This window comes from Corvus cornix, chromosome 2 (genome assembly GCF_000738735.6).
Source record: "Corvus cornix cornix isolate S_Up_H32 chromosome 2, ASM73873v5, whole genome shotgun sequence".
Lineage (NCBI taxonomy): Eukaryota > Metazoa > Chordata > Aves > Passeriformes > Corvidae > Corvus > Corvus cornix.
The window spans coordinates 20,682,252-20,707,492 of NC_046333.1; the positions used below are offsets into that span (position 1 = coordinate 20,682,252).

General features: G+C 35.5%; 1 protein-coding gene across 3 annotated transcripts in view; it reads left to right on the forward strand.

Annotated features, from left to right (window-relative positions):
- The window catches only part of ATP9B (ATPase phospholipid transporting 9B (putative)), a 168,796-nt gene that overhangs the window by 96,848 nt on the left and 46,707 nt on the right, over window positions 1-25,241 (forward strand). For all 3 annotated transcript variants that reach the window (XM_039571307.1, XM_039571298.1, XM_039571302.1), the window contains exons 11-12: window positions 2,566-2,642; window positions 22,522-22,682. In XM_039571307.1, the coding sequence (XP_039427241.1) occupies window positions 2,566-2,642; window positions 22,522-22,682 (238 nt within the window). The remainder of the gene's footprint in view (window positions 1-2,565; window positions 2,643-22,521; window positions 22,683-25,241) is intronic.

Below are 25,241 nucleotides of genomic sequence, written 5' to 3' on the forward strand. Positions count from 1 at the left end.
GTTTTTCTATGGTTCATGTAGTGCTTCGGAGATACCAAAATTTATATGATCACACACCAGATTCAGAGTATGCCTAAATATTTGTGTGTTAATTCTTCACAAGTCTGCTTTTATTTTTTTCTGGCCCACATGTTTGTTCTAGTGGTACCTTGTAACTTCTCTTCCCTTCATTAACCACTCCACTCATACCAATCAGTGACTGCCCAGTGTACATGAGACCCAGTTTGCAGAGGCCCCGTACATAAAGATCCATGAGTCACTGCTTTTAATAAGCTGAGGCTTGCAGTACAGCTGTGCTTCCAGAAATCCCAGATTGGATTCAGTTCATTTTATTGGACACCAGAATTGTCCCTGGTGTGACCACTGTGGGACAACACTGAAACTAGGGATGGAGTTCCCTACACCAATGTACTTCAGATCTAAGGAATACTTATTTACCGCTGATATTGTGCTAACACCAGAAAGTTTAAAGACTTAGATAAACAACTTGTTATAAGCAGCAGTTTAGTCAGGTCTAACCAAAATTCTGCTCTAAGTTCAGTAGTCAAAATGGAATTTATCTGACTTTCACCTTTGAAACCAACTTTTCAAGGAGCAAAATACGAGACAAGTAGGACAGTTTGTTTTTCTGAGCTGCAGCAGCCTAGCCAGGCGAAACTTGGTAGAAATGTGCCATCTGGAATGTAGAGTCCTCCCCAACTTCTATTAAACTAAACACCTGTGAAGGCATGTTGCAGCAGGGATTACTATAACAAGCATATATCAAACCAGGAGTCTCATGGAAAGCGAAGTATACATGGACAGATTCGTGGTAGATGTTTCAGAGGTCTTTATTTCTCCAGCCGCATGGCCGGGGCTCTGCCCAGGAACACCTCCAGTCACGGGACCCGAGGGACCTTGGCGTTATCAGGGAACCCAAACCAACCAATGGGAAACAAAGGTGACCAGGGGCAGGGAAACCCCGTGCCTCCCCCCAGGGCCCCTCTCCCAGGGCTACATGGCAGGGGAGGAGACCCCAACAAAGGCAGAGGTTGCTGAAGTGTGCAAAAGGAAATTCCCTACAGAGTATTGTCCAGTAGGTTAGTTTTATGCAGCTGACTATTAAACAGAGGTCAGCTCAGGATCACTCCAAAATAAAGTACCCCGAAGGGATGTGTGGACATTGGTTGGGGACAGTAGAAAGAGTTCAGAAATTATGGATTAGTGACTATCGGAGGAATTTTGGGGTGGCCTGTGCATTGATCAATGGGTGGTGAGCAATGGTACTATGCATCACTTCCTTCACTTGGGTCTTCGGGGTTTTTTGGATTTTTTTCTCATTACAGTATTTATAATCATTAATAGGATCATGAGTATTACTAGTATTGTTGTTATGTTTTACTTTGTTTCAATCATTAAACTGTTCTTATCTCAACCCATGAGTTGTGGTGGGGGTTTTTTTGGAGGGGAAGGATTGGTTGCTTGGTTGGTTTTATTTTCTTTTTTTTTTTTTTTCCTTATTCTCTTCCCCATCCCATCATTGGTGCTCTGGGGAGGAAGTGAGTGAGCAGCTGCATAAAAGCAAGTTGCCATCTGGAATTAAACCAGGACACATTCTTATTTTTGAGTAAATGCAATCATCTTTATTGCAAATGTCTTTCACTATCATCTTTTTTGTGTTTGGGTGTTTCTTTGATTTTTTATGACCTGTTATGCTACAAGAGTAGTGGTAGCAGATCTTACTGTGGCTCTGATTGCCAAAGACAAGTTAGGTTAATGTCAGACAAACATGTAATACTTCTACTTTTTTTAAAGTTTTCTGAGCAGGGAGTTTCTGAATAGTTATGTTTATTATTTCTTTATAGCATAGTGACCACCAAAAAAATCACGTTATTGCTTGTACTGCCATAAAGCCATTTCAGGTCACTTAACAAAGTAATAGAAATAAGGGGTTTTTCTTAATGCAAGAAAGTGGTATAGTGGCATATTAATAAAAAAATAGAATTTTATTTAATATAAAAATTTACTTAGTGATGCTGAAGCCAAATTTTCCTATACCATGCTGTAAAAATTGACTAAAAGACAATTAAAACTTGGGGATCATTTTTATAAGCTAATAAAGAGAATATTTCTGTGTGACATTCTATCAAAGTAATTAATTGGCTGAACCAGATTTCACGTCATTATAGATGGCAGAGGTAGCAGGCAACTGGTGTATGATGTGTTCAGCACCACTTTACTCATTTTTTTATTCCCTGTGCAGTTATTTATGCTGTCCTAACTGCTGAAAACAGTTGGAGGAAATTTTAAGTTCAAGTACAAGTTTTTAACCCGTTCCATTGGAAGTACTGTTCCCATAAAAAAGAAGGAAAGCCTGTTATCATCTTTATGGGTGTTTATTGCAGAAGTTAAAATGATTCTTCATTGTATATTCTGAAAAAAAGCACTCACAGTGTTATGCATAAATGTTGGAGCTTTTTCATACAATTGATTTGTTTAGGGAACTAAATTAGTGCAAGTTTTAATTTGGAAAATTTTTTTCTTATTTACTTGACACCTCTGGGTTTTTGTTTGTTTGTTTTTCAGGAACTGTAATTGGTGTTGTTATTTACACAGGCAAGGAAACACGAAGCGTAATGAACACATCCAATCCAAAAAATAAGGTAAGTTAGACTTACTCTGGGATTGCCAGATTCTGTTCTCAGTAAACTTAAAAATAGATGTACCTAAACCCAAAATCTACAAGTTTTTACTGTGATATGTTTCATGTGTGCTGAACTGTCTTGAATTTTGGTACAAGAAGTGAATTCTGCCACTGCCTCCTTTTGAAAGTAAAATTATTCTTCCTTTTGCTAGAGGTGTTAGAGGTACTAATGGAGGCATTTGTCTTTGAAGTATCAATGTGCATCTTCAGACTCAAATAATTCTGTCTCACAGCTACATATTAATTTTCACTTCTCCCAGATTATTTTACTGTAAAGTATTTCGCTAAGGGTACATAGTAGTTTTAAGGAGTGTTTAAAACAGACTACTAAAGTTTATTTGGGCTACCAGTGGTGGTAGAACAAGGTAACTTAGGTTCCAGTCAGTACCCAGAACACACTTTCAGGGATTTTTGCAAGCAATTAAAACATTTTCAAGAGATTCTTCTGTTGAGAAGATACCAGAAGTTTCAGTGCTTGCCTCTGTACAAGGTTCTTACAGTTCTAAACAAAGCAAATAGCTCTTCACTTAATCAGTAATGTTTCTATTGTAAGTTGGGGAGCGCCCTCAATTTTAAAGAAATAAAACTTCAGCTGCGTGCTGTACCTTACAACCTAGACCTGTGTTTTGTAAGATGATAATTATATTAAGAAAGGAAAGAATGATTGCAAGAGGTTTAGAAAAAAAATCAACTGTGACAGGTTGCCATTTTCACGCCATTCATATTAAGTTGCTCTGAGTACGAACATCGAGAGTGAAATGATAATACAAATTGCTTGAAGCAGTTATTGCAGTCCCCTGAGTGTATTGATTTGTGTTTCTAATAAAGAGATGCTTTTAAATGTCTCATTGACTGAGACAGGTGATATGTACCATTACGTGGATTAAGATGGCCTTCTATTATTTTGATCTTTGTAACATGCATTTAAAATAATAGAGTAAAATGGAATCAGAATGTTTGTGGTGTATGGTTATTTTCTATTCTACCTGATACAAAGACGAGCCCTTTAGTAACAGAATCTTCTTCAAGAATTCTGAACAACTTCTGACTAATAAATAATTCTCACAGGTGTTTAAAATGAAATTATTTAATGTAGTAAATTGATAGGGGAGTATGCATAAATGTAACATGCATTACCCAAATTCAACAGATTCTGGAGGTGTCTTAGGGTTTTAGTAAATGTTAAATTTTTTGTGTGTGACTATTTCAACAAAAATATTGGCATGGGGATTTTGTCTCTGTGGCCTAAGCAACCTTGTTTAAAGCAGTAACCAACATGTAAGATGGCCAGTAAGGATGAATTTGGGAACTGAAAACAGAAAAAGACTTATGGCTCTCACAGCAGAGTAAGTGATAAAATGGAGTACTGCACTGTAAAAAATCGTTGTCATCGTTTATAAGATACAGTTTTAGCTGTACCTTTCTGTGCAGTCTGCATCTTACTGTCTCTTTCTTCTACCATAGGATGAGTTTGGTTTGCATACTTCTGTATGATAAGATGCTTGCTGCCTGTAAGTGATATTTTGCGCTGGCTAGCCATGCAGAAGGTAGACAAACAGAACTCAGTTCATTCCTCCTCTGTGTATTTGGGAATCTCCCTATATTTACTCAAGGTTGACAATAATGGTTACATGTTAGGTAGGGTATGTAGCATTAGGAGCCAAAAGGAGGGCAAAGGGAGTCTAAAATAGCCTTTGAGAGTAGAAGATACATTACAGTTGAGAGATTAAGGATTTGAACATTAAAAAAAAAGAAATTTGCATCCAACTTGCTGAAACAAAATTAAAATTAAATAGATCAATTGTGCTATTGCTACAAACTTGAGAGGAAATAAGTCTGCTGCCTTTTCTGCTTTAGGAAAGAACTGTTTCAAATACTGTTTGAAACTGGTTTTAAATGGCACATTGTCTCTCTCTGCTGCTCTTTGAAAACAAATAAAAATAGCATTTTAGAGATTTTCCTGTAAAATCTGTTGATACACTCTTGTTGGGAATATAGTTCAATGATGCTGGTGTCTTCTTTCTCTGAGAGAAAGAAAACACTGAGATCTAAGATTCCCAAATTACCGTGTCAAACTGAAACTCATATGTCCAGAAATAAGCAAGAAATACATGGACCTGACTCTTTTATCAGTCCTCTTTTCATTGAAATACAGATAAGTGTTACAGTTGTATTTCTTGCTGGAGAGTAACATTACTGCTGTACTTTGTACTATAAACTTGTTTTTTCTAATGGTAGATATTTAGTTTTCCTTCTTAAGGGTAGATGCTTTTTGAATGAACCAATATTAAAATTTAGAGATGCAGACCTGCTCTATAAACACTCAGCAGAAGACTAAAACTGAAATAAGTTTAAGAAAACTTGCACAAGAAAAATTGTGAAATTTATGTACTTGTTCAAGCATGGGATTTATCTGTATGTTAAACTTAGAAGGATTTATTGTGTTTGCTGAAGTATTTAGTCATTCAAGCAACAATTTTCTTAACTTAAAGTCAACACTTACTTGTTTTATTACAATTGTAAAAATTGTTTCATTGCCTAAGGATGCAGACACAGTCTGAAAAACACAAAGATAGAGAGCATAGAATTTTCTTAATGGATCAATTCAATATGTTTTTAATTCCAACAATATAAAGAAAAATTATTTCTGGCAAGGTTTAATTTCAGTCTAAAATGATATATGTTCTGTGCTTCAGATAAATGTAGAAGTGGTAACATCAACATTATGGTGTAATGACTCTCTGCATTTTACCTCATTGGCAGTCACATCAGCTTACTCAGGAATGCAGTTCCAGCCTTTAAAGAAAAAAAAAAAAATCAGATTGAATTGTGCTCCTCACAATGCTGTAATCAGTAATCAATCCTATTTGGATAGATATTCTTAAACCTTGGCTTTCTGGATGAAGTTGGACTTGTCAATGCTAAAGGTCATTTACAGGTGTTAATTAACCAAGAGGGAAATTAACAAACTAAGGTTATTTATTTATTTTGTCTGGCATTTTGCAGTGTTCTCATTCTTACCTATTTCAAGAGCAGAACAGTTTTTTGTTATCTAAATTCAGAGTTGCTTTTGCAGCTTTGGTCTTCATAGAAAGCAAGGCTGTTAGTGCAGCCCTTCTGCAAATGTGACTTGTTTCCATCAATGGAAGCAGATTTTGGGGGTTAAGTTAAAAAAGCACAGTGTCCTTGGCAGGAGATGGAAATAAATTCCAGGTAATGTATTTTGTGTACTAAGATTGAAACATTAAAATTACTTGGACTTTGCAATATATATACACCCAGAATGTACACAGTAATGCATCCAAACAAGTAGAAATTATCATAAATGGATCTCCTGAGAAATCGGTAGTCTCTCTAAAGGAGTTACAGCATGTAATCTGCCTAGTGTGCTTCAGATTAGTATAAAAATAGTTTTAATTTTGCTAATCCTTATAAGCAGCATTCGAAACACTTTTTTTGTCCCCTTATTTTATGGAATTCTACATCTGCTGTTAAATTTTAACATCAGAAGTAAAACTTCATAGTAACCATTTAGTGTTCATCAAAACAGTAATATTGTTTTTACCCTAATTCTTAACTAGCCTGAAAGCTAACTACTTCTGTGGTTCCTGCTTTTGTTGCTTGTTTGCTGTTTTGATTTGGTTTTTTTAACAAATGAAAGTCTCAAAAGGGTAGTCGGGTTTTTTTATGTGTATGTGTTGCTCTTGATTATTTGAAAACAGTCTTGCTATTCCAGTAAACTGAGGCAAAATCATTTTACTGCTCTCTCTCTCTCTCTCTCTCTCTCATTCTCTCTCTCCTCCCTAAAAATTTCTTCCTGGTGTTTTGTGACCAAATTTACTTCACTGTGTTTAAAAGGCTTTTTATCTGTGCTCTTTCTCCCTTTTTTTATGAGGATGATTTTTGAAAAATATTTGCTAAAAAAGGACACCCCTCCCTCCAATTCTTTATTTGGAGTGAAATAGGGTGGCTGGAGCAGATTCACGTGTTCCCAGAAACTGATGCCACTTCACCAATTTCCCTGTTCAGCATAGCTTTTTCAATACTCAGAATACATGCTTCTCCTGCCTTGACACATTTTTTTGAATGTCAATAAATTAGGTTGTCCAGCATCTTGTTAGTGGCTCTAGTAAGCCGTTCTTATCTGTTCCACCCCAAAGGCTGGCATTTCTAAGTCCAACTTGCATTTCTGTTCAGAGCTTCATAAGGGCATTGGCGTTATCCTGCTGCTACATTGTTGTGCAAGAGCCCAGCATATTTTTTTTACTAAATAGATAATTTGATATTCGTAGTCTGTTTGAGAAGAAGGGCTTTCTCTGGCTGTATGTCTGAAGGGTCAGGGTAAAAGTAGAGCAGTGAAAATTGTTATGTGGCTCTTCATGGCAAATGTTAAGGATTTATAAGAAAAATGTTTATGCCACACTTTTTATTGGAGTATTGTGTGCTGTAGTTAATCCTCCTAAAAACTTTTCTTTGTATTGGATAAAACTGAAAAAGCTGTCACTTACAGGTAGTATGTAGTCCCCATACTTCGTTTGTGCCTTGACACAGAGCTTCTGTCCAAGAAAGTGCTTAACTACCAGCTTCCCATGAAGTACAAGAATCCGTCTCTTGGTGTACAGGAGAATTCGTGGGATCAGGCCACAAGGAAATACATATAATAGTGTTGTTGATGCTTTTCTCTCCATGTGCTGTCATCTCTGTGCAAAGGAAAGAGAGTAGCACCTTGAAAAGCCTACAGTGTCTCAGCAAGAAGGATGGAACAGTGTTAGCTAAGGAGGAAGACAAAAGGTATTTTTCTTTAAAAGTTTGGAAAGAAAAGGCTAAATGGCAGAGGAGGCACCTTTGTTGTTCCAAAATTAGAATGTAGGAATATTGATGCTTGGAAACAGCAGAGTTTTGGCAAACCTAAGACAAAATTTCTGTGTCCTTTACTCCGAGACGGCGAGAACATCTACCTACTATAGTTACCTTTAACTCCATGAACTGAAATAGCAAGAGTGTCAAAGTGGGAATTTCAATCCTTAGATGACTAGTATGGAAAAAATGTAATTCCACATAAAGAAGCTGAGGTTTTCAGTTTTCTTTCATATATAGAAAACTGGAAGAATGCTAGATTTATACCATGATATTAAGACAATAAGAAGACAGTAAGACTGAATGTCTTGATTGACTTCACTGAGTGTATATGTTTGCATGAAGTGAATTCTGTCTACAGTCTGTTGTACTGGGGGTTTTTGTTCATTCCTGGATTTACAGTACGCTGCTTCTTTTCAGAGACTTGGTGGGGTACTTTTATCCACATTAGCAGTGCTTTTCATATAGCAGTGTATATATTTTTATTCTCTTCTTTACTGTGTTCTCAAAAGAAATAAAATGGTAGTACTACAAATGGGAAACTGAGGCACGTGTGATAAAGGAGGTGGGGTGGGGGGAGAGCAGAAGAGCCACAGAAGAAGCAGGAACTGAGAATGGTTAGTTTAAGGTATTCAACTTCATTTCTCATCCAACCTAGTGGAATGTTTTACAGTGCTCTTAGTTTCTAAATTCTAAATTCTAAATTCTAAAACTGCTAATTTTGGGTTGGTGTGCACATGATGTCTGTGGGTTTGCATGCACATGATGCCTGTAGCCTTAAAGTTGATCTTAATGTATTTTCTTTGGCGTCTCAAAAATATTAGATCATCACTTGCTTACCTACTTTGCTGTTACATCCCTGAGCTGGAGAAGAAGTTCTTCCATGATGTGGCCTGCTATCAATTCACAAGTTAAATTACAGAATAACCTATGCCCTAACTTCTAATTTGTTCTGAAGCCAACAATTAAATGTATCATGCAATTGGTATACCAAGGCATGTGATAGGTCTTTTCTGGCTGCATGTAAGTAGTGTGGTGCACTACATTGCTTTGTGGTGTCTGAGGCACTCAGCCTGAATGCTGCACAAGCTGAAGAGGTTGGCTGTGCTGTGTTATGGTACTGCTGCTTGGGACACGGATGTTGAATCACTGTCCTTTTTCAATTGGTGCCACTTCCTGTTTACAATCCTACTGCATGGCAAAGTATGGGCAACAATATACAGTTTAGTTCTAAACAAAATCATTGCTATACAATAATATACAGAACAAGTGAGGGAATGGCTCTTTGGTAGTGAGAGAGAATTCTCGCTGTACTCTGTGTACAGTATCCTGAGTTTACTGTGTATTTTACAGTTGATGGCAAACTCTTCCACTGATTTTGCAAAGCCAAATAATTTGTTCACAGCTTAAAATTCTTATAATGTTAGATTCATTCCCTGTTATAAGACTATAGAAAGATAAAAATTGATATGTTCCTGAATGTGAATGAGAAGCCAAAAGCCATGTCTAACTTGGAGTCCTAAATTCTTGTGATTTTCATGAAGAATGTTACTTGATGTTCTGTGATCTCTCTCTTATGATTTTGGAGACTCCATTTAAAAAGTTGCTTGGAATTTGGTATCTTAGAATTTTTAGAACATGTTAGAATTTATCTCAGTAGTTCAATGTCATTTCACACTGGTGTTTAAGGAAGGATCAGTGGTGAAGTATACCATTTCTGGAGTACTCTATTATCTATTAAAATGGATTAATCTCACAAAACAGAACAATTCTTAAAATTGATCAAGTTGTGGAATAGCAACAACCTGTTACTTACTCAGCAGAAATTACATGTATTTTACCTGTAGCAAACTAGGCTAAAATGAATGATTTGTGGTAAAATAAAGAAATCATTTGAAATGTCATCATTCTATAGGAGACAGTGCAGAAGGGAGATCCCCTGCACAGTTGGCTTGTGTGGAGTATCCCAGTGAGCTCTCAAAGAGGCAGACCCTGATGGCTATTTCCTCTCAGCTGCTGTCTCCACTGCTGCTAATCAGCTGAGGGAGTTTGCTCTTACCTTTACATTGCTCCTTATGGCTTTGTTGCCTTTCAGAATTTAATCAGGCCCTTGGCAAAATGCAGCTGCTGGGAGGGTGGAGCAAAGGGCACAGCCTCTCAGAGGGTACTTGGAACCTCATCCCATGGCTTAGAGTTGCACCACTTTCAGAAGGCTCTACGTGTGAGACTTTGTTGGCAGTGAGCAAGCCAAAGTGATAGCAACTAAAATACTGATGTTGTGGAAGGAGGCTGTTGTGTGTTTTCCTACATTAGTGTTATATTCTGTGCACTGGATATTTGCTAATAAGAGCAACGTACCACAGTGAGCACTTTTTGGTGTGTTTTTTTTTCCTTACTGTGTGTATTTTGTTGGAAATCTGAAACCTTATTTTTGGAATTATTTTTTCCTTATTAAAGATCCATGCAAACATGTTTCTGAAATGTACAGTTCCAAAACTTGATGCTGCAACTGTGTGGAAAGTCAGGTGTGCCTAAGGTCTTTAAGAACTCTAGCTGTTATTAGGAAAAGCCTATATACTTTTTCTTTTGCATAATTTTTGTGATTTCTGCCATTGTTTTCATATTTTTCTGAATAAACTTAATTTTTTCCAATATGGAAAGGAATTATATAAGAAGGAATAGAGATATTAGTTTTAGTGATGGGTAAGTTCAAATTATATTAATTATTATTTTTTACAATTATTATGAAAGAGGGACGTCCTAAATGTCAGAAACTAGGACCTTTAAGACCTGCAGAGCATTCTTAAAATAGATGCTCATTGGATTTTCACAGCTTGTATTTGGATGCTTTACAAGCATTAATTATTGTTTACTGTTATTATTGGATAGCCTTCTTTTTGTGTAGAGCAAGTATAAAAAACAATCTTTTGAGGTTTTCATTTATGTGACTCAATAATTTATGCAGCTGAAGTCTGATGTATTTCTCTAAGTACTGGAGGCTCAGTAACCATCATGATTCACATGCCTTGAAATCTCAGTCTACAGTGATGGATATCTAGAGAGAAAGAAAAGTTCTCTCCATACCAGGACATAGTATTTGTTTTGATGTAGGCTGAACATAGTGATCATAACTAAGATAATTTACTGAGTTGTGTTTGCATGCTTGAAGTAACAAGCTTGTCATATTCTTAACAAATACAATCTTTGCCTCTCTTTTTTACCTCAGTTCAGAGAGCAAGCCTGTGGATGCATTTAGCACTAAAATCAGCATTCCTGCTTGTATCAGATGAAAATAATGTGGTTTAGATTGTGGATTAGTTTGTAAAGAGTGGATTGCTCTTCATATTCTAAAAGCTCATTCCCTTCCCATCATATCTTTTGGAATGTATCCCAAAATACTGTTTATACAAAACAGCACTCAGTTTCATTTCTTTTATGATTTGGAGACATTGTGGAATCTTTTCTTAATCTCATAGTCTCCAAGGAATCCACTCAAATATTTTCTTTTATAAAAGCAAAGATAGATGACTTGTGACTCAGCTCAAGAAAAAAAAATAAGATTCTTACTGATGCCTACTGGGTTTGAGGGATAGGCTTTTTTGTTGTTGTTGTTGTTCTGCCTACCATGTAGAGCTCTTTTTCTAGTTTAAGTTTGACAGTGGTTGGACAGTTGTTTATCTCGGTTTTTTTGAAAGAACTGTTGAAAAACTGCTTGATTCAGTTTGTCATGATTCCCTTCTATATGAATGGTCTCTGTTTCATGATGTGATTCAGCCAGCACCAGTCCTCTGCTTTGTATTCAATTTACCTTTCTTCTGACTATCTTCCCCCTTGCCTTGTTCTGCTTCTCCACCCTGTTACTCTGGTCTCTCTAATACATTTACTAGTTCCACCTACCCCTTTCTTTCTTCCTTTCATCTCTTTACACATCTTACTCATCCTTGTTTTTTCTCTGACAATGTAGTACATTTGTGAAGAAGAAAGTTTAAGTCTTTAATAAGATGAAATTATCAAATAATAATGTGTCACAATTTGTTTACCTTGAAAAATGCTGTCTTGGTTAGTGTGCATTCATTTTCCGCAGGTTCACCTCTTCAGCTCTTATCTGCATCCTTCCATGTGTTCCTCCTTAGCCTGTCCAGCCCTGTCACCTTCCTTTTAGAGCTACTTTCATCGCAACTCATGTATCTTTCATCTGCTTTGCTATCGAGTTGTTGACTTCAACTTGTGAATGCATGATTGATTTCTTAACAGTTCTATGCATGTGTAGGGATTCCCCATAAGCAGTTGAGTAGCCATTTCACTGACCTTATCTAAACATAATTTTGAAATTCCCAAAGGTTCTCTGGCTGTATGTCCACCTCTTATTCTCACTTTTGGGTTTTTGTTTCAGCTATTACTGTATCATTACTTTCTCCTTTGTGCTCAAATCAATTTGTCAGTTCCTTGGCTTGTAGAGGTAGTTTATGCAGTACCTAGTGCAGGGCTGTGCTCCATCTTAGGGGATCTCACTCTCGATTTGCAGCTAAAAAATACTGAAGGAAATTCACGTGTATTTATAAATTTGGAGGTTATGGGAATTAATTTTTGCAAATGAGATGTGCCTAATTGTGTTTGAGCTGTGAAACAGTACTTTTGAGGCCACTGGCAGAAGTATGGAGGGGTACCCATTAAAGTGTTGTATTCCATGTATGCACCTTCCCCTGGCCTTTTTTTCCTCTTGCATTGAAGCATGTATTCAGAAGAAAAAGTGTGTTTATGTAGCCCTTCCTTTGGGACACAGGTTTGAATCGTTCAGCAAATACATTAGCTGATGTTCCTACTAGTTTTGTAATGACTCTGCCTATTGTGAGGTTAGGATATGCTCTGTATGCGGTGTTTTATTTTTAAATATATTTAATTCTGTAAACACTAGGTGAGCTTTTAATGCCTTGCATAATATTTTATATTCTATTTTAACTTTCCAATTTCCTTGGAGAAACTGAATTATTAATTTCGAAGTACTGAAGAGTTTTATAGTTGTGCTACACAACAGTTTCCTTGTGGAAGGTCTGCTAGCTTCCAATGACCCTTAGCTGCCATCTGGTACAAATTCAAAGTGCTTCTGTCATCTGCTGCTAATTGCTGTCACCTGCATATTGCAGTCACTGAGCAACTTGGATTGCAGTAAAGCAGGAGGCATACTGCTTTGTATAGCTGCAATCTATCCATAATACCCATGATTTCTTTATTAATATTAATTTAATAATAAAACAAGTACATGCATCATGAAATGGTATGAATTAATATAAATGACATTTCATGTTTATTTTAGCAACTTTCAGGGCTTAATCTGACATTCAAAAATGTGAGTAGATTTGTATTAATAATAAATACATTTATTATTTCAGTATTCTTCAGCCTGTTTATTCTGCTGAGATTGTTCAAACTGAATCTTACAGAAGAGTTCTCTAATCTTTTTTGTAAGCTGATAAGCTTTAGTCAGGGCACTAGCCTACAGCACCCTATTATATTAATGTATTTTACTTGTAATTTAGAGAACAAGAAGAATATCCTGATCTGAAGGCTAAACTGTCCCCTGTGGCACTTGCACAGCTGATAATCCTGAACTAGAAAGATGTGTATATCAAATAGTTTACAAAATGAAGCCAGCTGTGTTTCCCTACATACTGTGGCTTCCTGACATGCATCATTAAACCTTATTAGCTACTTCCTTTTACAAAGATTCTTGTAGTCTTGAACATTGCATATTAACATTTTCTGCCCCTCCAACTGGAAATTATTTGCTTTATTGTAGAGTGTCAACTTGCTCTAGTTTCTGATATGCGTTCTAATTGGTACTTTAGAGTATAATCGTAGTGAAATACCACTCCGTGCATTTCTTTATTTGGAAAATTAATACAGACCTTTTCACTTCATCTGTCAATCTGTGCAACTTTTCACACAATTCCCAAGTGTTGGGATTGCTTGCAAACCATTAAGTATGAAATGGTTCATAAAATGTCTTTAAGAAGATAAACACAAAAAGAAGGAGTTGACTTCTCTGGTAAGGTTTTTTGTTGTTGTTGTTCCTTGCTTAATAGAAATAAGGCTATTTCAGCTGATACATTTAATGATGTAAAAAAACTCAAAAACACTGTGATATTATAAAGTTAATTTTTGTTGTTCAGATGAGGTTTTGTTTAATAAAACCACCATCCTGCACACATGCACACACACCCCCCACTTGATTGCTGAATTCCGATAATGAAATTCAGCTCTTAAACCTTAGGAAAGCAGAATTTTTGAAGTATTATGCTCTCTGTGGGTATAAACAGATTTGGAATTAAGTACAAAAATCAAAATATGTATTATGTATGTGCATTTGTACATATTTACAGCTCTTTGGTATATTTGAGCAGAAAGACAATTAAATACTTCTGATCTCTATATTATGGACAATATTATTCCACAACCTTTTTTATTCATATGATCCCAAGGATAATGTCAAAGCAACATGTTCTGTTGAATTGTCTTGAAACATATTTTATTTTAGGACAGGAGGCAGTAGTAACACAGACATTATATAAATTTTGAATAACATGTAACTGTCTAGAGAAAAAAATTAAGAAACATCTTAAAATCCTTTTTGTTGATATTCTTCTTCTAAAAAGTTTGTTATTTGTTTCAGAAGGACAGTTTTATTTGTAAATACAGCAGTGCATTAAAATTTACCTAGAAATTCTAGAGTTCATGTCATAATTTCTACTACATATTTGAGTCTGAAAATTGATGTTTTTTACATAATGCTAGTAAGAAGTTGTACATCAAATCTTATCTAGAAGTCTTCATTGAGAAGATTTATTTTTTCTGTTCCTTAAGTAGTTGTGGACATTTGCTCTGGATGTATTTTGGGTATTTCTACTCAGACTCAAAGAAGGTTCACTCCCCTTTCTTTGGCATTTTCCCTTATATTCTGACATTCAATTAATCTTTAAGGAGACTAACTGCTGTTTTCCTACCGTATGTAGCAGCTTTCAAGCTCCTCTTTAATTTTAAAGTGAACATAAAAAGTTTTTATTTCAATATATATCTCAGACTTTTTGAAACATTTCTTCTCAGCTTGCAGGCTAACAGGATTTTATACTCAGGGATAGCTAGGGACAGAGACAAAAGTTTGATGCAGTCAAAATACTCTGTCTTTTTCTCAGTTCCTTTCTCACACATTTTTCCATTTATTCTTGAACACTATTATATGTAACTATACATTCATATTCCTTATGAATAGGATTCAGATGTAAATGCTTCCAGATAAACTTTTGAGATGCTTTGTGTTGTGTGGTTGTTCATTTTTTTTTGTTTTACCTCATTTCCTGTGGAAGAATACCTGGATGGTTGTGTTTGTATTTGGACCTGTGCTGAGCCAGGTTTAATGATGAAATTGGAGTATATATAGCAGAGGAGGAGGGAGGTTGTAGAAATGCTCCACCAATTAATGAATCACAGCATACTGCCAATTTTAATTCCTCATTCGAGAGTTTTTATTCATTCTCTTGCATTTATTGGCTAATCCATCTTCATAAAGTTGCCTCAGTCACTTTAATAATCTATGTATTGTATCTACTGTATTACTTCATTTACATTTCCATGAAGAAAGGTTGCAGCTCTGATTTCCATCTACTTCTATGACATAAGCACCAGCTTAATGTATCACTGTTTCTCACTGAAGTTTTTTTCCAACTTTCATTAACGTTTAAAATATCAACGTGTAATAAAATATATGTAATTTACATGGAAAGACATTTTCACATGCACCTCTCAATTTAAGCTTGAGTAAGACGGAAGGAAAACATACCCTTTAAACTGTCTTTAAACTTGCTTTCGTATGGGATAAAATAAAGTTGTGAAACTTTAAGCTTAAACTTTCTGGGTTCTTGGCTTCATTCATTTAATTATATTCTTAATGAAAAAATTGCTATGTGTTTTGATAACCTTAGCTCTGACCTCTCTTACCCCAGCCCTTTGCGAGATTAAACTCGTTACAAAATGTAATAATCTCTTCTAATAGCTTAATCTAGATAGTCTCTGAGGAGCTGAGTTACTAACACCTTCTTTTTAATGTGGAGTAAGGAAATGTTGGATTTCTTTAGGTATACATTTTCCAATATTCAATTTCAAAGATGTCTTTGAAAAAGCTGTAATGTTACCATACCGTTTATGAAATATTATTAAACATAGTGTGCCATATATAAAACTCACAAATTCAGTCCCTACCATGACAATACAACATTTGTGCAGTTTTCTGTATGAAAAAGTTTTTTAGACCAGTCAGCCGCATGCTCTGAAGTGTAGGTATATTATAATTCCCTAAATTTACGCAAATGGAAGAGCTAGCTGTCAATTTGTTAGGTCCCATTTGTAATTGTTTTTTCTTGAAGGAAGTTGTACCTGTTACTGAGCTATTTAATTTTTTTTACATATATCTCAATTTTTTACTTTTTTTTTTTTTTTTTTTTTTTTTTTTTTTTTTTTTTTTTTTTTTGCAAATTCTACGCAATAAAAGCTTTGGAACCAGTTCTCCCTGTGCTAGTTTTGCAGTTATTTTGGTACAGCTAATTATCTTAATCTGTGAGAGAGTAAATCATGATTTTTTAGTCTACTCAGATCTGAAAAAATGCCATCTCCATTGAGAGTGTTTCAATAATAGTGTGTAGTGTGTAAAGCTGCTTATTCTGTATTCTGACCCTTGAAAGACCTGATTACGTTATAGCATCCTTAGAAAAGTCTTGAGTTGAAGCTGATGATGGCTGAGCTTAAGGAAGATATAACAAGCATATGTAAAAGCTACATATGAAATACAAATCTGAAGACAGTGTTCCAGTGTAAAATCGAGCACCTTTAAATCCTGCTCTTCCTCCGCCCCTGAGAATTCCATGTCTTAGCAATATTGATTGGATATAAGGAGGATTGGGAGTGCTTAGAAACTCTAAATGTCTTCTGTGCTGTGTACCTAGATTGTTTTAAATTTAAAAAAAAAAAAAAAAACAATGAATTAAAGTTTAACTGTGCGAATGCTTTTGGTTGTTGAAGTTTCTAATATGACTAGTTATTTTAGATTATTGAAGCAATTATTCTAAATTGATGGGTGGTCTTGAGAAAATGTTTACAACTGGTAGCTTCTACTAGGAGAGTATGTTTGTAATACAGCGCAGTCCCTGTATGGATACCAGAATTTAAGGGGCTGTTAACTTCTTCGATTTAATGTGCTCCGTACGCGTTTTAATCATTCACGTTTGTGACAAATACGTAGCGAAGTCAGAGAACATATGGTCGCACAGCATCTGACTAGTGCTGCCTTAAGGTGCCAGACTGTGACTGTATAGAGGTGTATGAAGTGTAACTTTTTGCTAAGGAGGAAATAGAATAGTCTGAGTACACACTCTGAAGTGTCAGAGCCGAGTAATTAACTCCGAGCCTTTCTAGCGGAACGCGGTGGGAGGCGGCGCGGGAGGCTCCGTGCGGCACAGGCGGGCGCGGCCGCCCTCTGCTGACCAAAGCGCGCACGGCAGCGCTGCCCGCCCCAGCCTCCCCTTCCCTCTTCGGGCAAACGGGAGCAAAAGCCAAATAGCCACGGCTTGGCTTCATTGCTCTGCGTAAAGAGCAAACAGCAGATTGAAGAATATTTAGAGACAGTGATGTAGTTTACCAAACCGCAAAAGTGTTAATGAAACCCAGATTTATAGTCAGCAGGATATTAAGAATGAGTCGTGTTCAGTTTCTCTCATTAGGATCACTTGAAACAGAATGTTTTACTACAAATAGAGTAAATCGTTTGCATTTAGGAAAACCAGGATACAATTGAAAAAGAAGACACACTTGGGAAGGTTATGAAATCTGTGACTAGCATTTCACAAAACAAGTGCCTTACTTCAACCAACTGAGCCCTACTGAAGTGCAGTTGTGGAAATGGCTCACTTACAGTTTTTATTACAGTAGACAACTAGAGAGGGCTAAGCACCTCTAAAATCCTGGAGAGGACTCTCGAGCTTCAATTTGAGTATCTAAACTCAGATGATGTTGAGTCTGGAAAAAGCAACAATATAAAATGGATGAATAAATGAGGCAGAGAGAGAAAGAACTGTTTGAGTCCTCTTTTTTTTTTTTTCTTTTAGCATTATAGGTATTGCTATCTACAAAAGGGAATTCTGCTTCTAAAATGATTAGTTTATTTCAAAACACATAAATATGCATTTATGAATAGTGTGTTAAGGTAAAGCCAGGCAAGTCAGAAGGGTAATCTCAAAACATAATAAAAGTATTCTGCTTTTAAGAGCATTTAAACCTCTGGTTTTGAATATGCATCAAAACACTACAAAACATGTACTTGAGCATCTCTTTCATTGGAAAGTGACCATGTATTTCTTCTTGAGTTTTAAAATTTCTGCTGTTTTCAATGCCTATGCATTGGAGATGGACTGATTTATGTAAGAATACAGACAAGTAATTGTAATTAGTTTCTTTGGGGATACTATTAACAATAAATATCTAAAATTATTTGTTTAAATCAGTGTAGAAATTATGTAATTCAGTTCCATAAACCTGCAGTATTAACATGATACCAAATATTTCAGTTTGCTCAAAGGTTCGGTTGCATGAAGGATAAAATATTTTGCTAAAGGAAAGACAGAAAATGTTACTGGAATCAAATTAACTGTTTTTTGGTAATTACTTCTGTATAAGTCCAGTGGAGTGGACTAAATAAGTAAAGTTTATTTCAGTTTTATGAACTTAAGTAGACCAGTCCTCCCCCTTAATTATTGCTCAATTCTGAAATGAATAAAACCTGTAAAAGGTTCTTAGTGCTTCAGAAAATGTTTTCAAGGTTTCATTGGTGCTCTTGCAGCTAAACCAGTAATTAAGATGTTTGAAAATTTATATCAGAAAAAGCACGGACAGGTGACTTTTTTAACTAAATGGCCACTTTATATATTTTTGTGTTTTCTTTGCTTTTCCCACCTTTGAATCTGCTGGTTAAAAGAATGAGAAAGATATTGGTTAAGCAGTGTACCATACTGTATGCAAGATTTGGTAGGTTTGACATTAATCAAGTCAGGTTTGTAGAGAAACATATTTGTGCAGACCATTGCTTGAGTACAGTGAATTAAGGCAAGATGCTTGCTAAACCTGAATTTACTTGTTTTGATTCATAGTTATATTATCTTATCCTAATGTGGTTACCTGGATTGCTGAGCAGTCAAGACTTTGAATCATAGGAATTAGGAGACTTATGAAAGAAGAAACACTTACAGATTCCAAAGTTGCTCTTTGTGGTTTTAGTGTCAAAGATTAAGGTAGATAGGTAAGGATGTGTCTCTTTATTTAGCCTTTAACCACAGATTAGTAATCTATTATTCCTAGGGACTAGGGAGGGTTTAACAGATTATTGAAGAAAGTCATGGGGGTTTGGATAAATGCAGCTGACTATATAGTATAATCTATATAATTTTTTTTATAAATGATGGAAAGCTACTAATCATTTTTGTTAGGCAAACCTTGTTTTTATCAACCTGCAACTGAAAGATGTATTATTTGAATTTTAGTATTTTTAAATATTTACTGTTAAATACCTTTTACAGCTAAGTGTAGGATACAATTAATGGAAAAATACATCATATACTAGTATTCAAGGCTTAATAAATTAAGTTCAGAGTATGTATTAAGAATAGGAAAGAAAATTTTTATGTTTGTGGTGCAAATTAAAACCCAAGCCCATCTCAACATGCATACCATGAAATTTCATTGTAGTCAATGTAGTGTTTGGCAGTGCAGAACCAGGCTGATTACTGAAATATAATTACCTTTGTGGAGGAATTTGGTTGCAGGGGGAAGTCTGTCCTAACACTGTGCCTTAGTACTTCAATAGTATTAAAGTAGGGCACTTAAAGGCTATTCATGAGCAATTATTTCTCCTGCACTTTAAAGTGTAATTGAATAAAAATGGCTGCACGAGACTATGTTGAGAAATCTTTGCCATTTTGTAACATTTAATTATCAAATTTTTCATTTCAGTATTCTAGCATTTTAAAAGTTCTCATTTTCAAAGTAATATACATTTTATAGTGTTAAAAGAATTGTTCTATTACTACAATAATAGCTTCAGAATATAACCTTTCCTAAAAGTTAAGCATCTAGGGCAGCAACAGCAATATTGTTGTTCAGGTTGTACTTCAGTAACCATAAAAGTTCTTGTCGTTTTCAACTTTTTAATTAAATTAAGATTTTTCTCATAAGGTAATTAATTATACCTTGTGGTCTAAAATGTGAAGTGTAGACTTTGAGTCATTCCCTCATTCAAAAATGAAGTATTTTAAAAACTTGTCAGCTTTTTTACCATGCAAGTAGACAATTGATGATATAAGCCATTACTTTATTGAGAACCATTAGCTATTTAAAACTCTGTGCATAAATTAAGAGGAGCTAAATGGATTTGCGGTTGTTGCCATTAGTAGCATTTTAAATTATACAGGCAATTATTGTGTTCATTTTCATTATCGTAGAGCAGCCCCCTTGCAAAACTATTGTGGTTTTCTTAGACATTATGTACAAATTTTCCCTTGGAGATTAAAATTTCCAGTGGTGTATTTAATTTTGTTAAGTTGTTTCAAATAGAACAAATATTATGACAAGTAGAAGAAGATTTGTTTTACTAATATAGGAAATAACAATAAATGTAGAAAATTACTCCAATTCTTAATTCTTCTATTCATCTATTTCTATTACTATTTTCCAAAGAAAAGGAATAGCTTTCGTAAGATGGCATATTTTACAAATGCTTTGATACAATCACAGTATAGTTAAAATGAAGTTTATCCACTTTTCCAATATTTAGATGAATTTTAGAGAATGTTAGTGAATTTCTACATGAAATTTATCTGGATAGTTCAACAGTGTTTCATTAGTCGACTGCAGAAATTGTTTAAGTGGAAAGCACAGAATTAAACTAATTAAGTATCTTTTAGTACATTGGAGTAACTAAATTTTGGGAAATGGAGAATGCATTTCTATTAAAACTTTGTGTGCCTTCTTAAGTAGGATTTTGCAATTGCCTTCACTTTCTATAGTAGAAAAATAATATCAAAATTTACTCTGGCCAATAGCATGATCTGTATTAAAAACAATGGCATTATCAGTAGCAAAGCATCAACTTTTTCATTGTTATGATACCTCTCTAAACACATTTTTGTTGGATTCCAAACTTAAATTCACATCTGTCTTCATCAATTAGAAAGGTATTAATGCTTTGAGTTAGCTACATATCAGTGTGCAGTGGACTAAATTTAATGTTTCTGTCCAAAAAGTGGCATTCTTTCCAAAGAAGCTCTTTATTCATTTCTGTTCTGGGGTGGGGTGGGGTTTTTATAGGGGTGGAGAGGGGAGAGATAGGCTTTCACTACCATGATGCAGGGGAAAAAAAAAGTGTGAGGTAGTACTTATGCATATTGCAAGACAGTGATTCTTTATTTTATTACAAAAAAAGACCAACTCTAGAAGGCCAGATTAAATCATTCCTTTCACTTTTTAATGGGATTTGGATGAATAGAGTAAAATATGCACTTTGCATTCATTGATAGCATCTTTAGGTTGAGGTAATTGAGTCTTTTTTCCCTGACTGAATGAATAATGACTTCATCTGATCCTCAGCGAGGCCTGAAACTTAGGCTGCCTTTGTCAACGCAAAAAGATCTGGGCTTTGAAACATGCTCTACTTCCCTGGCTTCATTTTTCTTCATTTTAATCCAAAAACCTATTTTTCTCAATAATTCAAGCATAAACTATGTAGTAGTTGAAGCAGCGGAAATTGCAAGATATTTGTCCTCGTTGTGCTGCTTTTTAAATGCAGCTGATAAATCAGCCGCTGTGGTCTTCAGCTGCCTGGTTCTCTAGGGAAGGGACAGCCCATGTGTAAGCAAGATTGCTGGAATTTTTAAGAACTATATTTAAAGTGCTTCTTTTGCAGAATGTTTGTTATCTAAGGAAGTGTTATGTTTTACTGGTCTTACTGGCAAGACTTGGAGATAAAAGGGGCATCCGTGATGGGGCCTAGGAAACTCTTCCTGACATAATTTTCCCACATATTTTACTGACTACTAGAGCATCCCAAAAAGTGGAGTAAAAATACCCTAGCTTACATCATACATTATTGAGATGGTGAGAGTCTTAGTTACATAGCTTAAATATATTTTTTTCATGAGAAACAGTGGGTGAAAGATAGCCTCTCCTAATGTTTTACTTAAAATGTTTCTAAATCAAATACCTTTTCAGTCGTGTAGTTGAAGCTCTGTTTTACTACATTGGTTTGAAAATGGATATTCCACTTGATTGTTGTTTTTATTATTATATTGGATAAGTGAAAGCTTCATGCAATTAAAAATAATTTCTGTGACATTGGTTCAGATTTACGGAGTGGGGTGAGAGCACAGTGACAAGTCACAGTGCACTTGTCACATGAGTGAGAAGTCACAGGCTCTGTCCCATGTGCTTGCTCGTTCTTGAATCTAACAGGGTTTTGATATTCTAGCAGTCAATGAGCTCCCTACAAATACAATACCCAGTGCCAGTATTTTTGCTGCATGCATGAAAGAAGAAAATTGTCCTTGCTTGTGTGTTCTTCTGTAATTGTCTTTCCTCCCTGCCCTTCTGTGTTCCTGTCCTGGAACAAGGAATGGAGGAGGGATGTGTCAGACTTTAAGGTGTTCAAAAGGCTTGGCTGGGACAGTTCACATTGGTTCTGGGAATTATTATTGCCGCAAAACCAGGGAACATGTTTTATGTGCAAGCATAGGAATAACAATGCAGTTATCAAAGTTCAGTTAATTATTACAAGTGCGTGGATTTTTAGTACATAGGAATAACCAAAGCAAATAATTGCTAATTGTTTGCACTGCAGAAGCATAATTTTAAGAAATACTCCTGAGTAACTTGATTTATTCTTCTTCCTCCAGGTTGGCTTACTGGACCTGGAGCTGAATCAACTGACCAAAGCCCTGTTTTTGGCTTTAGTTGCACTATCAGTTGTTATGGTAACTTTACAAGGATTTGTAGGCCCTTGGTATCGCAACCTTTTCCGGTTCCTCCTCCTGTTTTCCTATATCATCCCAATCAGGTATGTATATGAATGAAAGCAAAATACAGTTGTCTAATTTCACTGAATGTGGCTTTCTTGAAATTTATACTTGCTTCTCATTGCAAAGGAAATTGATCTTATCAGGAAGCTGAAGGAGAAGGTGCCAACAAATCTGCTGATTCTTGAAGGATCACTGTACAGAAAACAATACTGTTGTATTTTTTTGGTATAACGTTCATCTTGCTGGAGTAATCAGGATATCTAATCCTTTGCTAGCATAAATGTATTAATAAGGATACAATGTTGGTATATTTGAGAAAGTGGTTTCAGGAAGCATGCAGTTGAATGAACTGCAAGAGGCATTATGGAATTTTATTTTTAATGCCTTAAATACTAAAAATGTTGCATTTCTCTAGTTAAAATACAGACTTTTTACCCCAATAATGATTAATTTAAATTGAATGGCTGAATAATGTAGGTGTGCTTTTACAGTGAGAGGAGTTTTAACATGTGTAACCAAGTAGAGACTTGCCCTGAATTAATTAATTCATTAAGCATGAGTACTGTATATTCAAATTGCAGATAAACTGGAACACGAAATAATATCCATGTGTGTAATCAAGTCGTCTGTGGACACAGAAGTGAGAACACTGACTCTGAAATTAATTCTTTTCTTTGCATGGGTATTGCCTTTGCAAAGTGGAAATGCTGTTTCTTGTTAAAATATCCAGTGTTTAGATTAAGGTAATTGTTAATTTTAGATGCTCTCTAGAACTGTTCAGTTTGAGATACGTCATTCAGTAAGCCCAGTGATCAGCCAGAGTTAGCAGCATCTAAACTGTAGCTAAATTTAAGACCTGTCCCCTCAGGCACACACACAATATTTAAGTTCACAAAGTAAAGGAAAGAAAAATAACAGGAGGATTTCATTAGGCCTTTTAATCTAAGATTACATTACGTATGTGTTACTGTGTTTTTTAAGTATATGTCTGTGTGAAGGAAATTGTATCATATTTGACCGATGGGATACACAGGAAGCCTCTGTCTTAACATTTTATGACTTAAAGGACTTTATTTTTAGAGTACTTTTGTGTTACAAGAGAAACTGATTCTGTGAGAAGTTGAAGGTTCTGTCAAATCTGCTGGAACCACAATTTTGGAGTATCTTTCTAAACACTGTCATTGTTGTAACTCCTTTACTGCTTGTATGATGCTGTTTAGTCATGTTGCCATCCCCCCATACACACACAGTTACTGAGTATTAATTTATCCGTATGAAGAGACAAAAAGGGCTCCATTCAGTGGTTAAGTCTATGTGTTACTGAGAGATCCACTTTAAAACTCCCAGGGGAGGGGGAAAATGAGCTAAGGATATAAAAGATCACTTCTAACTAAAGGATAACTTTTAACCATTTTATTATTTTTGTTACTGGATGCAAGAGGACTAAGACCATACAGGTGGTGTAAGTAAATTTGGTTCTATATTGGAAGTTCAACATAGGCCATTGAAAAAACATGTTCACTAAGCAGCTAATTTTCAATGTAAGAGTTGTTTAGTGGACTTGTGGAATAGCTTTTCTCCAAAAATAATTTCTAGCATGCATCTAATCCAATTTTTCCATTGTTTGTGGGAGATGATATACAAACTAAAAGTATTAAAAGATATGATTAGTTTAATTCATCAGACAGGATCTGTCAGAGAATGCTTTCCTCCCTAGAGTTTTATCTGTTTCTCTACCAAATTTTCTTTAACCTGGATCTTCGTAAATATAGGGTTGCTTCCCAAACTGTCAGCAAAATGAACAACTCAGTCATGAGTGTTTGAACTCATGAACTCAGCTGTTGTTCTCTGTTGTTCTGACACTTCTCTTCCTCTCTTCAGTATGTTAAGCATGGAAATGACTTAATTTTGAGGCTGTATTTTGAGTGTAAACTCTCAAAGATGAAAATTGGAAAGCAAATGACATTGAAGCACCAGGTGTTGTGTCCTCTCATAATTTTTAAAATACCTATATGGGGGAAATAATGAACTTACAGACGTAAAGGAAACATCGGAGATTAGGATTCACTGGTAGAGGCAAAGCATATCTGAACTCAGTCATGCATGAAATGTGTTGATTGATAGTTTTAGAGAATTCAAGAAGTTTCTAATTGTGGAGCTTTTTTGCAGTTCTGTTTGGCTTTTGGTTTGCAGAGCAAGGGAACTTCCAGGTATGCAATAAAAATAATTTTTCGTGGCTAGACATGTTTGGTGAAAATCATCAGGAAGGTGATGATAGAGTTAGTAGAGCTTAACTGATCTCTGTGCAGGCTGTCCTATAATTAATAGGAAGAGGAACTTTTCAGGTGCTTCAGAAATAAGCTGGTTCCTTGTGATTCAGCTGCCTCCTAAATACTCCTTCAGATCAGTGTTGCTTTACTTTGTCCAGGGTATTACCATGGGGCATGTAAGACTTCAGAAGTATAGACATAAAGCAACTGTAAAAAAAACAACAGCACAAGAAAACAAAAGCCATCCTAACAAGCAACCCTCATGTCCAAAAAAATCAGCCCCCAACATTGCACACATTCTGTGGTGTACAAGGAATCCAGAAAAAT